This window comes from Venturia canescens, chromosome 6 (genome assembly GCF_019457755.1).
Source record: "Venturia canescens isolate UGA chromosome 6, ASM1945775v1, whole genome shotgun sequence".
Lineage (NCBI taxonomy): Eukaryota > Metazoa > Arthropoda > Insecta > Hymenoptera > Ichneumonidae > Venturia > Venturia canescens.
In genome coordinates this window covers 12,470,697-12,486,548 of record NC_057426.1, presented here as the reverse complement: position 1 = coordinate 12,486,548, position 15,852 = coordinate 12,470,697, and the positions used below count along the sequence as shown (strand labels likewise).

Genomic DNA, 15,852 nt, shown 5'->3' with positions numbered 1-15,852 from the left:
ACGAAGCTGAATTTCAGTTTGAACGACAGTAAAAAAGTATCGTGCTTTTAGTCCCGATTCCATCGAAAATGAATATTCATAGAATCTCCTTAAGCGCCTTGAGCCCGATAAATAAAATATGTAGATATTCAAATGGGAAATAGTGCTGAAAATATATATTTGAGGAATGGTGCGTATATGGTCTCGGGCTGGAGGGGTTTGGCTTCTTTCAAAGATCTTTCTGGTCCGGCTTTGTTGAAGTTATTCGGCAGGAAAGTGTGTGGGCCTTGAGTCATTAAACTCGTCCAGCTTCTGTCTTGGTCCTGGGCATGGAGCACGCTGAATATTTTCTCGAGTCGAAAGCAGGAGAACCAGCCAGTTAGATACGTTCGCTGCTGGGCCTCTCTCCGTCGCTCCGTATCTCGACTATTCTGACGGTGTGTTAGTGCGTCTGTACAGCGTGCATTAACACACCGAGGTTATACACGAAAAGCACATTAAGCCGATCGGATCGGTTCGCGTTTGATGATCGCGCATCAGAGATAGCCGGGGGAGATACACACCTCGTGTTTTCCCTTTTAAAAAATACTTTCAGCGTTTCGTATCCATTTTCTCGTTTACGCTCCGCATTATCTCTCGGAATGATAAAAATTGCTTATTTCGATTCAGCCGCGATTTTGGACTCGCTGCTTTTTATGCCTCGATAATCCGCGGCTTTCGTTTGTTGCAAACATTTTTCCAAAAAATCTTCAAAGCCATTCGAAGATGAGACGACGATAATACGTGACTCCAGTCGAAATCAGGAAGTTTCACAGTTTTCTGGTCAAATTTCTAAACATCAAAAAAAGGATCGCTGGAGGATCAATTTAGATACTCAATTAGTACGGTTATCGTTGGCATATTAAGGAGGTAAAAAGAAGACTGCGCGTCGAAGAGACGTTAATATTCCTCGAGAAAGAAGTTCCACGTTCCAAGTGTAAAGGGGTTACGCATATATATCTTGTATACATGACACAGTGTGGAGAGACGAGTGCGTGCGCGCGTTAGTTTTTTCTCTTTCTCCTTCGGTCTGGCTCGCTCGCTCTCGAAAAAGTCAAAACCTCTTCACGAATAGCTGGCACGAAAGGAAGAAGAGGAGAGAGGATGAGGGAAGGATGCGATGAGGAATAATACCTCTTACTTCTTATTATAGTCGAGGGGTTCGCTCGCTCGGTTTTATTAGCGTAATAACATTAAGGCGGTCGCTTTTGAAGCGCTCTCACGCGCTTCTTCTTGCTCTCTTGCTTCACGGGAGAAAGAGAAAATATGAAAGAGCCGAGAGAACTGACGAACACCAACGTAGATTCTTACAATCCGTTCGGATATTACGACTCGATGTAGACGAGAGATAAAAACCGAAGAACTTAAATAAACGATAAACGCGAATGAGCAAGTATATGCACGCCATAAACTCCTCTCATTATAATTATGACGGAATGCGTGGATTTATGTCTCTTGCGACTCTCATCCCTGTCAGAACTTTCAACGCACTGCGTCGTTCCGGCGAAATCATTGGAGTATCGAAATCGTGGATTCTACGTCGATCCAGAAATTTCGAGGCTGCTTGAACATTCTTTTAGCACACGCGGCACACACGTTATTCGGAAACAAAGTTCTCGGATATCGAAAAACGCTTTTTTCGCGTTCCAATGCAGTCATCATCGACGAAACCTGGGACAAGAGTTTTCCAAATGTTTTGTATTCGGAATAAGACTCAAGAATAAGCAATTAATCAATAAACATACCAAGTTTAATTGAAACCAGTGAAATTCGTGGCACGCGCGATCGCCCGAGAGAAACAACTGCATTCGTTGCACTTCGCAACATTTTCATTTCTTACGAAAAAAGTATATATTACTGTTTATAAAGAATGACGTATTTAATTGACGGTATTAAACCTTTCGAAAGCCTCGATTTTTGTATTCAATCAGGCCAAAGTATAGTTTTGCTCGTGAAACGTGTCTCATCCACGCTCGCAGACGTTCCGCATGGATTATCTCACTTCGCCATGCAACACACGACAGACCATCAGGCTCTCTCGCTGTTCTTTTTTTCCTCTTTCTCTCTCTCTCTCTCTCTCTCGCGAAACTTCCTTCCACTACGTGCGCAGTATGAAATACGTGTTCACGTCGGTATATATTGCCCTGTGCTCGTCGCGTTGGATCGTAATTACGGCTTTGCGTTAATTGATCGCCCGCCAAGGATCAAACGGGCCGCCAGACAACATTATATTTATTATACCCCGTGAGACTCCGTGCATATCCGTTCTTTCTCCTGACTTCACAGCGTCGTCAAGATGTTTGCGAGATTACGAGATCGCCTCATATCTTGCATTGCGCTTTTTTCGGGCGAGACTTTCGTCCGTAATTACGTTGAATTTTTTTGCCGTTTGCTCCGCGACTCCGTAATGAATGAAGTTTAGCGTGTGGACAATAATGATTCGCATCGGGAGTCACATTTTTTGGAATCAAAGCTCGTATTTGAGGACGAGTACAAAACGACTTGGGCGATTTATCGATCGCTGGGCTTACTTGAAATATATTTTTCGAATGAACTGCCTTAAGTTTTCAACGTTGGAGTCCAACGAAATGATCTAAAAAACTGTCCAATAATTCCAGTAATTCTCCAATTTATTTCCAGTCGAATTTGTACTTTGTGTTTTTTCAATCTACACAATTATGATTCGTGAAATAAAAAACTGATGGATAAATCATTTTATTTTCATTCATTTCGTTGGACTCCAACGTTGGAAACTTCAGCGTCGCCCGAGTACTTTGAACTTTCGATCTTGTATTTATTTTACTGGCTTCCGATATAAAAAACTCGGATAATAATAAAACAGATGTTCGGAAAACACTCTCGACGAGCTTATTACAAACTTCCTGTTTCTCCGGCCCCCTCGTTTTCGAGCGCTCGTACGAATGCACTCGGAGGAATTTCCGTTTCCGATTTTCCTCTTTGAACGAGAAGCTAGCAGCTTCGAGACTCCCATAAAGAGGATGAAAAGGAACCCGAGTCCGTATAGAGGCTCGAAAACGATGATCCGTAAAGTCGTAACTCATCGTCGCGTTGCAAGCGAAGGCACACGCCGACAGTGCGCGATCGCTGTTGCTCAAGCAAACGAGGCAACACTTAGGAGAGATCTATTCTCGGCATATAATAGCACTTTTCTTTCGCATCTGTGCGTGGTGCCGCTTTCCGACGAGTCCTCGACACCCCCTCATCTCTTTCAGTGTTTCTTTCATCTTCGAAAAGAGGCGTTAGCAGTTGGCTCATTTTTTATTTCTCTCTCTCGTTACGCGAGCAAAGAGAGAAATTTTCTCTAATTAGATAAGTCCGCGAGATTTCTTAGCGTCATCCATCATTTTTCTTTGCCCCTCACCTTTCACGCGAGCCCGTAAAAATAAATCGTCTTAAACGCAATTGGCTCGATCGTCAAGTTTTTCTTTAAAAATGGGACTTTCCATACGAGTCGAAATCGCGGAGTGAGGCGGGCGCAGTTTTTTTTCGTCGCTGTTAAAACGCGTGTTAATCGAACGTCGAGAAACCTGGAGGAACCACGTCGGAAGTAAGGAAGCGAAATTTATTGAGAATTTTGCAATTCGTATAAAATTCCCACTGGAGTTTCTATTTTAAAAAACTGCCCAGGAACTCGAACATCCTTCGTTTCACTGAATGTTCCTCATCCACACCAAATACGTGATCGCAACGCCGCGCGAAAATGAATTCCAACCACCGGAAGATCAAAGCTGCGTTTAGTTTGGATAGGGGTTAAAACCGCCCCGGGTAAACATCGCTTTCAGGCAAGAAATATTTTTTCATTTCTCTTAGTTGCCCGGACAGACGTCTGTTTCCTCGAGGTCCTTTGAATATCTACGTCCTCGTTGCTACTCACTCTACCTGAACTTCCATAAAGCGAAAACACACAGGCTTTTCTCATATGCTTTCCAAAAAGCATGATAAAAAGTTGGGGCGTTTTCAAATCCCTGACGAGATCGAGGGTAGAGTTTCATTTCCTCCTCTTCCCGGAAGCGAAAGAAGCAGCTTCCAACGAAATGCGACAGTGATTTAGCGCGCACCGAAGTATACTCTCGCTGAAACTATAAACAATTTCATAGCGAGTGCTTACAGCCACACAAACTTTTCTGATGCATCGCGGTGATGCCGAATTTTTTTTGAATCGTAGCCAAAAAAATCGAGTCCCCCTGCGCATGGCGACGGAACAAAGCAGCTTTGGATGTCCCTGAAAGTATTTCCGAAATGTAAAACGCCCATATTTCGTTTTGATTTCGTCATTTCGGAGGTCTGTTAACCAATCCGCGGAAACGATTTCCTCGGCCAAAAAAAGGTCCACGACACACAGCCTAAAGCATATCTATATTTAAGTCCTTTGAGATCCGCGTGTTTCCGAGTCGATGAGTGCCTCGTAATGATCTCGAGTCGAGTGGAGGTCGACGAGGAAGACTTTTCGTGCCGGAGATGCGGAAGAAAAAATGCGGAGAGGACGAAAGAGGCTGAGGGAAAAAAACGGGACGAGAGCGAGCCGATCGAGGCGAGATCTGTCGCTCCGGCACACGAAAGGCAACGGAGAAGGGAACGAGAAACGTTCGAGCATGCCAGTTGGATGTCCCAGAGACGGATGCAACTGTTGCTCGTAAAAAGCCCGAATGCTCAGAGAGCACGGCCAAGTCTCAGCCGCAATTCGTATACAGCGGGGAAAAAACAAAGAGAAAAACATTAAAACAGGCCTTTTACGACTGTTCGGTTCAACTCCAAAACTTCATTTATTACGAATATACAAATGTATATACACGAGGGCTGTTACACACGAAACTCGCATGTGCCGTACGGATTAAGTCCAGAAATATATAAAATTCTCTTTATGGAGCTTTAAAGTTGTCCTCGTTATCGTCATTATTCGAGGATAAACACGACATACCGTACAAAGTACGAAGCGTTTTATTAGCGTTTATCAATACTTAGTCTCGTGAAAGGAAATTCTCAATTTGAATTAAAAAAAAAAAAACTCCATTTTATCAAAAGTACTCGCCAAGCATTTTTCTGACTTTGGAATATGCAATTTATTGTTGAATCGACACATAACGGATCGAGTTCCACAAACATCGAGATGCGGACAAACCGTTCGCGATGGCTCCGATACTCAAAATACGAGCACAACAAAACATTGGTTTTTCCGTCCTAAACGAACGATGTTGAAGCCTGCAAGGCTCGAGTTCAACGAAATGGTCTAAAAAGTTGTCCAACGATTTCAGTAATTCTACAATTTTGTTCCCTACCGAATTTGCAATTCGTAGTTTTTCAGGCTGCCCCAATGATTTGGTGAAATAAAAAATGAGTAAATGACCAATGTTTATTTCGTTTTCGTTGGATTCCAACGCCGCAAACTTCAGCGTCGTCCCAAACGATAAATGACTTTTATATTCCAAGTGTATTATTTCGACGAAACGTAGGAAAAAAGTCACTTTGGGAATTCTCACGGGGAATTCCGTTTTCTAATTTGGTCTCCCGTTCCATCGAGCCCCGACCTGCATTCTCGAATCGACGCCCGATCGAAGGACGAGCACAGTCGATCAATCGATTAGAATCTCGGAGCCCAATTAATTACGGAATTAATTGGCTAATTGGCGATTGCCGAAAATTCTGATATTCATCATGATTGAATAATAAGATCACGAATAAATTCCCCGTGTGTTGTACACACGTGTGCAAGCGTACTTGAAAGAAAACCATAAAGGACAATGTCACGAGCTCCCCGGCGTATTGCTGGCTACCGAAGTAAAAGGTATAGAAGCCGAGTGTTACCTCGACCTCGTTATAAGTTTCGCCGGCACGACATTTCTCCCTCCTGTTCTCGTGTTACACATAATGCCTACCGTAGTTTATATGTAACGCCGCGTCGTACCTGTGCCACGATACGTGCACTTTTCGTTAGCTCCCCTTCGTCTCTCGCAATGCTATTTCGCACCAGTCGAATTTATGAGATTTTCACAGTTAGGTGTGCGCCTCCATTTGCACAGGGGCACGGGACGTTTTGTGTCGATCAGAGCTTCGATTCTCCGTTGAAAAACCCACCGCGGTCGAGTCTCCAGCTTTTCTTTTCTCATTTACAAAATGATGGACGGAAATTGGAGCTCCGAAATCTAACAGAGGGACCGAGACGTGGAGAAACCTTCGAAAAATAATGACGAAGAAGGAGATGCAAAATTGAAGAGTATTTTCCCGGAAGAATCATCGTACTCTGAGGATTTTTCGTTTCGAGATTGACGAGAAAGCAATGCATTTAACTTAAAGTACGCAAAACTGCCAGACGACTCGGAATCCATCGTTCCGGAATGCCCTGTACATTCATTTTTTACGAAACCCCATTACACACGTGCTCCAGGAATACAAGATTACGACGACATACACCTGATCACATACCGGTTGCATAAATCATAAATTAATACCTGACAGACTCGCACAGTCTGCTGCATGTAAGCCTCCCGATTCTGAATCATGCGTGGATTTTAATCGCTGCGACGGAAAGCAATTCTGTACGAACATATATTATTAGACGGATTTTAAAACAACTTGAATTTTTAGAGCAGCTCGCTTTTTAAATTTTTAATCGACTGTGAATTACGAATGTCGATTTGCCTTATTGCAAATAACGGAAGCTCATTTCTCGGAAAACATTGGCAGAATAACGACCGTCCTCTTTACGGTTAAATTTGCAAAATCGATCCAAAACAACGTGCTTTCCTTCATTGCATACGTCGATTCAAAATTTTGAAGACGTTTATTCTTCAAATGCGTTTTCGGGATTAATCCCCGGATGATGGACCTAAAGAAGCCTGAATTTCGACTAGAATTCTGCCAAATTGGCAGGAGCAATTTAGAAACGTTCAGCATCAAGTGCCCTCGATCATCCGCCATTGAATTAATCCATCAAGTCCCAGGAACGAGACAGAAAATAGTATAACAACAAAATGTAATTTTTGAATTGATTGAGTCAAGTGTATTTCTTAATCGAGGGGTCAAAGGACCCTCAAGAGGGAAAAGCGAGCTCGTAAGTCTTAGGCTCGGTTCGCGAGAGACCGCCGAGATAGGGAACACACTGCGGGAGACGCAATTAGCAGCCAATTTCACACACACACAGTGAGCGCGGCGCACACGTACGCAAATACGGTTGGCGTCGATTTTATTTTTATTTTACGTTTTGTGCGCTTCGTCGCAGGCTCGTCTCGTACCGATTTTTTTCTTTCTCTCGTCTTCCCATTCATTCGTACCAGCGATGACGAGAGATACACGTGTTAGTGGTTGGACCCCCGTGGAGCGTTCGGTACGCGACCTCAGTGGCGTCGACCTGGACCCGAATTCCCGAGAAGCCCCGAAAGCTTGACGAACGCTAATTTAAGCGTTTTTTCATCTCGCCGCGATGAGGCGAAAACAAAAGAAAATGCGGGAACGATATATCTCGACTGGAGGAAGATGTTGCGTCGCGATAGGGCCGGAAACGGCTCGTCTTGGATTTATGCACTCGTAACGAGAACAGCAGTCCGTTTGCGGGCTTCGTGTAACTGGAATTAGCATCGAAATCGCTTTTACTCCATAAAACAATTGTCCCCCGAAGCGTATTTACAATTCGAATATTTTGTGCGAAGTTAAAAAATCACGAATTTGCTGTTCTCCCGAAGCGTTTCCTCTTCCCAACGATAGTTCGGAAAAAGCCCGACCATCTCGGAGCCTAATTAAGATAAAGTCGCGAAGATTCAGCCGGAAACACAAGCTCTCGTCAGTTCTGCTTCGCTTTCCTCAAAATCAGATATACGCACAGAATATTGGAAAAAACGAGGATAGTAAAAGCGAGGTTTTACACGACGACGAGAAAAAAATATTTTGTGTGTCGGACCGTCTATGAGCGATTAATTACGAGTGTACGGGAGATCAACGAACCCATACAAGCTCAACAATTTTCTCCCCGATAACCAGCCGAATAATAATAAACCTCGAGGAAAAAAAATGCCACACCGAGTTTATAGCCATATTCGTGCGTAGCTTTATTGCACATCGTATACATTTATTGCGGGAATAAATTCTTTGATAACGCTCGCGATGAATCCTGCTCGACGGAGAGAAGTAACGAAAAAAATAAAAGAAGCCACGAGTTACGATAATTCACGTAGGCATGAAGGTGTTGAGGTTTATTGTATCTGTACGTACGTACGTGCGTACACGTCGATGTGAGTGAACGACGCACCTGCGAGTGGCGGTGTCGTTTCGAAGCCGCCAATCGTTCGCATGAAAGAGAAGCTCTCGTTTTCTCGTGCTACGTGAAGAGCGCAACGCTTTAAATCCCATAAACGTCAAAGATAGCGTTTAGCTCGTTTTGTCGTTATCGAGCCTTTCGCTTTTTCGTGTATCTTCCTCCCTCTCGCTCACTCTCTCTCAATCGCCTTCCTCTTTCGTTCTCGTTTAATCGGATCTTCAGCGGGGGCTTAAAGCCTCCGAGGGATCCGATTTTTGTCACTGATAAAGTTTGATCTATTGCCGTGTCTCTCACCACTCAACGGGCTATGACACTCTGTATTTTACGTTATAAATATCCAGAGATATATATCGATGCTGACACGTGCGCAGTTGAGGTATGATTTTCCACCGGAAAAGCCCCAAGTGTTTATCGACCTTCCCATAGATCCTCCATAGAACGTGTGTGAGAAAAGCAAGAGCTCGTTCGATTGCACTCGTACCGTACGCGCTCTCCGAATTATTCGCGTCATTTGCAGACAAATATTGGAGCAAGAAACGAGAAAAATACGTTTTTTTCGAACGAGCGTCGACGAAAATCGATTTTTTTGTTTCCAAGCGAATGGGCGCTCGTCAATCTCTTAACCAGCCCAGTAAAAAATGTCCCGAGCACACATTGCACGTTTCCAGGAGATCGTTGAAGGAAGTGATTTGTAGAAAATACTGGAGCTGTGTTTGCCTGTTTTTTCATAGACTTTTCGGTAAGGATTAGTGGGAACTAGATTCGAATGCGTAAAATAATAATTACCCCTCGCTCGGCTTGCAGCTGATCGGTATGGCCCATGAAATTGGGCATGGCGGTCAGATTGTATCTGAGACCGCGGCACAACGAGACCGTGAGTCTCTCGCATTTGGTTCCGGTGCCCGAATTTCCGGAGTGGTTGATACCCCATGCATCGACGGTGTCGGTGGTCGTGGCCATTACCGCGACGAGCGTTATCGCGGCTACGATCCAAGAACTCATGATTACTCGCGATATATTTTGTTCGAAATAAACGAATGAAATGGGACAAAAGGCTGATGGACGAAGACGCTAGAACTCGCGGGGGAGCCTCGAATATTTGTGAGAGGAGAGACTCGCCAAACTCCCTGGCTAAGAGCCTCTCATCAGATTGCTCAGCATTCCCGAGCAAATATTTTTACGGCACCGCATCCCGATGGAGATACAAATTCGTCTAGTTTTCAACCACGACTCGAGGATCGGAAGAAACTCTTGTCAAATGTCAAAATCTCTCGTAGCGGAACTCTTGTCACAATAAATACGTTCGAGCACAACACACACCGCGAAATTTCAAATTAACGATGATTAATCAAAAGTTTTATAAAAAGGATCGATGAAGAGAGCAATTTATCGTTAAATCCAACAATTGGATCGATGGTTTTTGTCACTAAAGTTACGAAAAGCTGATTGTTATTGTACTCTTGTTTCGCGTAAAGAGCGCGTGTCCCAAACGGAATCAGCGGGATCGAAAGAGACGACGACCGAACAGCTCGAGCGATCACAGCAAACTGCGAATGAAGATGACTGCAGCGCGGCTCAGGCTTCGCGATAGTCCGTCGTGCCTCGTGAGTTCTCGTGAAGCCGAGCGTCGATCTCGTCCGTAAGAGGCGAGGATGGGCCTTCGGGGCCTCAGCACGAGGCTTTCTACGTTCCCTCATCCCTTGCCGTTCCCTCCCGTCCGCGGCCCCTTGCCGAGGCTCGGAGCCACACCAGCGCCATCTCGCCGCAGCTACCTTTCTCCTTTTTTCTCCTTCCTTTTTCTGCCTCTCTCCTGGGCCCTATTATTTTGGGCCCACCGCCGCGGCTGATGGGGCCAATCCCGCGGGCGTAATTAGGGACAAAGGGAGCGACCAAGTATGCGGCTGTGTGCACCAAAAACCCATGATGCTTTTACGCTACATCGGACCAACAAACAACACCCTTCGGAGCAGCAACGGACTTTACCGAAATGTCAAGTTTTCTTTATTTTCATCGGATTCATTGTCCTGACGAAATTTTCAACTCAAATATTGAGACTAACTAAAATGCCTCGCTTCAGTCGAATCGCATTCAACTTTTCTCCTCTTTCCTTTTTTTTCTTTCCTCAATGAAAAAGCTCAGAATTTTGGAGTAATTCGGCCAGCTCCGTCGCCCGTTCGAGGCAAATTGGCCTCCAAAGTTCTCGTGAAATTTCGTGACTTTTTTTTTCAATAGCTGTCAAAGAGTTATTTTCATTTTGTTTTCGTGTTTATTGTCCGCACCCTGTAAATAAACCGCGGACTCTGATTACCCATCTGGCGCACACGGGGGATCGAATTACCCCCTTGAAGACCCGCGGAGGGGATTTTTGGAAGGTATTATAGTACAATGTACCCAGGTCCCAGTCCTCCTCTCACTCCTTCCCTTCTTCCTTTCCTCGTCTGCCTCGCGCTCGAGCTTAGTGAAATGCCAAGTCCTCGCGAGCACGTTTTTGTGGGCTACAACCCCTTTTGTACGAATTTCATTATGATGCACAATGGAACCTCTCAACTACGGGGTACGCACGGAGAAAGGAAGAGAAAGAGAGCCAGTCAAAGAACGATCCATATATACACGGGGAGGAAGGGTGAATATAATGGTTTAATGGCAAGTGGGTTATAATAAATTCTATTATACCATACACGTACGAGCTCATGTAGGTACACCGTAAAGGTACATAACAAACATAAATATATGTATGTCCGTGCTCGAATTTTTACAGGAAACTTGGCGAGTGTGGGCTTCAAGTTTTTCTGGCGCTCTCTTGGGATCATAAATCAAAGGATCAAATATAAAAATCATTGCCCGTGGATACGGATGGTTCGATTGTAGATAAAATGATTGAAAAAAGGGGAAAAAATTGATTTATTCGTCAAACGAATCTAGTTTAGGGAGGCATTTGTCGTTTGTACCGATTCAATATTCTGCAAACTTCGATAATTGATCCGAACCGAATTGCTCAGATAATGTTGAGCAATAATTTGGGTTTCTCGAAACGTATAAATAACGACTGGAATTGCGTTGATTTTCTTCGGCTTGCTCTTGCAGGGTGAAAATAAAAGTAATTTTCAAGATCCATTAATCTTGGATGGAAAGTCACGATGCTTGAAAAAGTTTCATCAACGTATAACCGAGCGAAGAAGGCTCGAGTCATGACGAAACGAAGATACACAAAATTCGTAGCTTCGGAGCCACGGTAGGTGTTAAAAAGTTACCTCACCGAGGAGCTTCACTCTTTTATTGTGGTTCCCAGCTCTCGATCCGGGTTCGAGGAAACGTTTGGGCAGAAGCAAACACGATATATAAACACAAAGCATTGTGCCTCTACTCTGACTGAATTTGTCTGGAGATGAGAAAAAGGAAGAGACACGAAGAAGGAATAAAAACTTCGCAGCGCCGGATGATCGTACAATAATGTGTATATACACACTCGCATGAGCTTCGGCGATGTTAGTCGCGGTCCAAAGCGTACAAAACTCGTAATTAGCACTTTGCACATCTGAGGAAAAATGAAACGAAGCTACGAGGCAAGAGGAGGAAGGAAAAAGATGGGAAAGAGCAAATGGGATGGAGGAAGATGTGAAAATTATAAATATAGTGTTATGTCCAGCAAAGGCGGAAGGCATCAAAGGTTCAGAAAACACGAGAGAGATGCTCTGTCTCGTGTCCCTCTCCCGGTGCATCGGTCTCCCAACCTGTCCCACCAGTTTCTTCTTTATTCCAAGCCTAGCACGCTCCGGAGACTCCTGTTGCTCTTTCGTCTCGCATCGTCGACGACGACGACGTCGTCGTCGTCGTCGTCGTCGTCGCGATCGCCGTTGTTGTGGAATCTCTGTCGGAGCCCATCGGTCTGTTGGACGGTCCCCGACCGACGTCCATCGGTGGGCGTAACAGACCGCAACCGTGGCACGGCATCTGACAGAGCCCACAAGCCGCGAACCCAGCACCGAGCGAAGAAAGAAGCAAACTCCAATATGAAAAATACAAGCCCTAAAAACTACCGCCAACTCTGTATAAGAATCGCCGAAGAAATACTGCCCTGGCGTGTATACCTCGAAAATCGTGTTAACGCTCCCTCGTAACAGCGGAACGTTCTCACATACGAGGGGGCCAAAGGCGCAGAGGTATCGAGTCATAGCTGACTTCGAAATACTAAAAATGTTCGTCCTTTCACGTTCGGAGGCAAAGATCATCCAAACTTTATTCCTCGGTGAAAAGTTGTTTCATTTTTCAAATTTATATTATTTATGCTAACTCCCTAACTCGTATTATAAATGCGAAATAAATGTTTGTTTGTTTGTCCTTCCTTCACGCCCTGACTGAGCAAGCAATCTACTAGATTTTTGGCACGGAGTTAGTGCAAGGACGGAGAGTAGCACAGGCTACTCTCGGTCCTGGAAAAAATCAAATTCCCAAGGGCGATTTACAGGAATATTCATAAAATTGTTCTTTCTTCGCGTCCTATGAAACCAACCAAACGATTTGATTTTTGGCATAGAAATGGTTGAAAAAACGGAGAGTGACATTGGCTACATTTGGTCATGAAATAACACCGAGTTCCCAAGGGACATTTACAGGAATATTCGTGTTTTACAGTAAAAATCGCTCTCCTTCCAATGCTCGAAATTTACGTTTTAGCGGTTAATGGAAAGACGCACAACCATTATCATGGAAAACTGAAGTAATTTGCTTGAATGATACTCAATATGCTAGTTAAAAGGAACGCAACTTCGTTTTGGTCAACAACACTTTATTGTCAGTGAGTGATTACCGTCACGGGGTTAACTCAAGCGTACCAAGTGCATGAGTGAGACAGTGATTTCAAATCTTCCGCAACTCAGTATATCCTTCGAGTCATTTTCTACAAACAATCCAATAGTGATGTAGTTTAGCTCTCATCGATACAGGAATCTTCGAATTACGTAAGTGGTTGGGTTTTGGCTTCTTGGAGATCCCATTGGGCAGCTCGGAGGGTATTGATAAATATGAAAAAACAGGCGAAGTCCTCAGACAGCGTTTTGTTGCGTGCGATTAAAGTTGTTTTGGTATCAGGCAAGGAAGACCATTGGATCGACAAAAACTGAATAGAACTCTCGTTATTTTGAGTTTAGAACTAAATTATAAAAATTAGATTAAGTTCATTGGCCAAAGAGCTCATTTCTGGTTAAATAATCTCTTTTGATCGTAGTTCCATGATCTCTTTAGAACAAAGGTTCAAGCATCGACGCAGCACACAATTCAATGACACTCAGTTTCCCATCAGTTAGAGCAGCAAATCAGAAGAATATAAAAAGAAACGTGGTGAGCGCTCGGAGGCGGAAGAAGAGCGTAGAAAGGAAGATAAATGTCCAGATCCAACGGAGATCGTCTCTTGAGAATAAGCATTGCGGAGCGGCCACGCAGGAAGGCCCCTGGTATTCCGAAGCAAAAGTGCCTCCGTCTCTTTCGCTCTTTCGCAACCGCAGCTCTGCCGGGCCTTGCCACCGCGCGACTCCTTACGCATTTATTACCCGTCCGAAGGCAGTGCTCCTTGTCTCTTTTCTCTCCCTTGCGTCTTCCCTTTATTCTCCGCTTCTCTCTACCTTTGCAAGAAAAACTGGATCTCCCGTGCCGAGACCTGCCGTACGTGCGTATGTGTGCAACTCCACGCTTCCATCGCTCCTGTTGATGCTCTTCCCTCGCGGATTCTCCGCTCCCGTCACAGGATACACTTTGCTCTCGTGACAGAATCTCTTCACCGGTTTTTTTCGCTGCTCTATTTTTGGCAGGGCGAAAAATTCTCGTAAGTCGATGTGAAAATGCAGACACTCGAGCGTCGTTTTTGTAATAGAATCGAAAAGCTAGTGAACTTTAAGTTTTCACGATTCGAAAATTCATTTACAGCAAAAACTTTCCTCGGTCGTGCGTCTTCGAGCACGAGAACCCTGCATCCGAGTATTACAACCATTTCCTGAACATCCTTTGCACTTGTTCATTTCACCTGAGCAAAATATCACGTTCATCGTCGAGTTCTCTCATTTTCCTTCTTTTGTCCCATCCTCAACCAAAGATTTCAGTCTTCATAAACAATTTATAGGATAATCAAGAATAATGTGCTGACGAAGATTTAAGGAGGGTGGCTAGCGACGATGCAACGTTGCCATGCTAAACCATGTTAAATACATTAAAAATTTAAAAATGATAAGAATCTTACACTGAGAAAAAAAAATCGTTGTAACAACTAAATGTCTTTAGTTGATATTTTTGTTGCTTGATTTAACTAACATCCGCTTACGATAAATAAGAAATAGTTCATTTAACCGAATCACTAAGTTTTTGTTTATGTGAATTAACTAAACGGGTGAAACCAAATCTTTTGTTCGAAGAACTCAAAATATTTGTTTATTTTTACTCAATTCACATACACTTTTATGATATTTTTATTTGAATTTGAAGTACTGATGTATCTAAACGGTTTTGTTAAGAATGATAAATATTTTGTAAATCGAATTATACTGGTCAGTTCAATATAACCCAAAATTTGTCGAAATATATTATTATATTAGCCAACATGATTTGTGGAAAATAACAAATAATTTTGATAGTCAGATTTTTTCTTCGTGCGGCTTAACTAAATTTTATCGATAACGAACCAAATCAATTGTCTGTACAGATGTCTGCCTCGAAAGAAAGCTCAGTATATTTTGTGTATAATTTAGTTAAACGGATTTACTTATTTTTTAACTAACTAAATTTCTGCCTGATCAAATAGTTGATTTTTTTTATTTCAATTGTTCATGCATAAGAAATCTGCTTTAATGCGTAATTACTCGATAACTAAGCAGAAGAAAATTTTGAAAAAAATTGTGTCTTCGCACTTGATGTTGAAAAAGATTATCACCAAATTTGATCAATTTCTTATAATTTTGACGAATGTAGCCACCCTCCTTAAGATGATAAAACAAATTAGTCACATCATGCACAAGAACTGCAAGCGAAGATGCCTTCCAGTAAAAATCAACGTCCCATGCTGATCCAACTATCGTTCGAGTTGCTCGCAGTGACGTGCTGATATATCCGACGCGTAGAGTTCGAAATATGACACGTATTGTCTGGGACTGTTGTTCGGATGCATTCTTATCAAATGTCAGATGATTTTATTTCAATTATAAAATTGAAGGGTACGAAGGACTGAAGACCTTGTACACAAAAGAGAATTTTTGGACGAAGTGCTTCGTTTATGAGACGGCAAAAGTTGGGTTCATGATGTAAAAGCCTCGGCGTGCAAGTCTTTTTGGCATTGTTCCGACTTGTGTGAATGTTGCATTATGAGTGAAAGTTGATAGTCGAATAATCGAGTGTTTGTATTACTGTGCGTTGGTCTAAGGTCTGTTGAACGGCGTCACTGCTACTTGGGTATAGTTAAAAATTTACGGAATCGATCCCCGGAGGGTGTATACGGAAAAAAGCGTCGCCGAATTCTAATTTCGTTTTAATGGACACCGCAAAGATTATAATCCCCGCTCGGCAGAAGAGCAACGGCAAAAAGC

The 15,852-nt window shown here is 43.4% G+C and overlaps 1 protein-coding gene across 8 annotated transcripts in view; it reads right to left on the bottom strand.

Moving 5' to 3' along the window:
* Positions 1-15,852, bottom strand: part of LOC122412708 (frizzled-9-like) — a 42,370-nt gene that overhangs the window by 15,754 nt on the left and 10,764 nt on the right. The window contains exon 1 of one of the 8 annotated variants that reach the window (XM_043422449.1): positions 9,074-9,820. The exons of the other annotated variants lie outside the window; for them this stretch is intronic. Coding sequence (XP_043278384.1) covers positions 9,074-9,289 — 216 coding nt within the window. The 5' untranslated portion in view covers positions 9,290-9,820. Of the gene's footprint in view, positions 1-9,073; positions 9,821-15,852 lie in introns of those variants that run through there. 8 annotated transcript variants of the gene reach the window in all.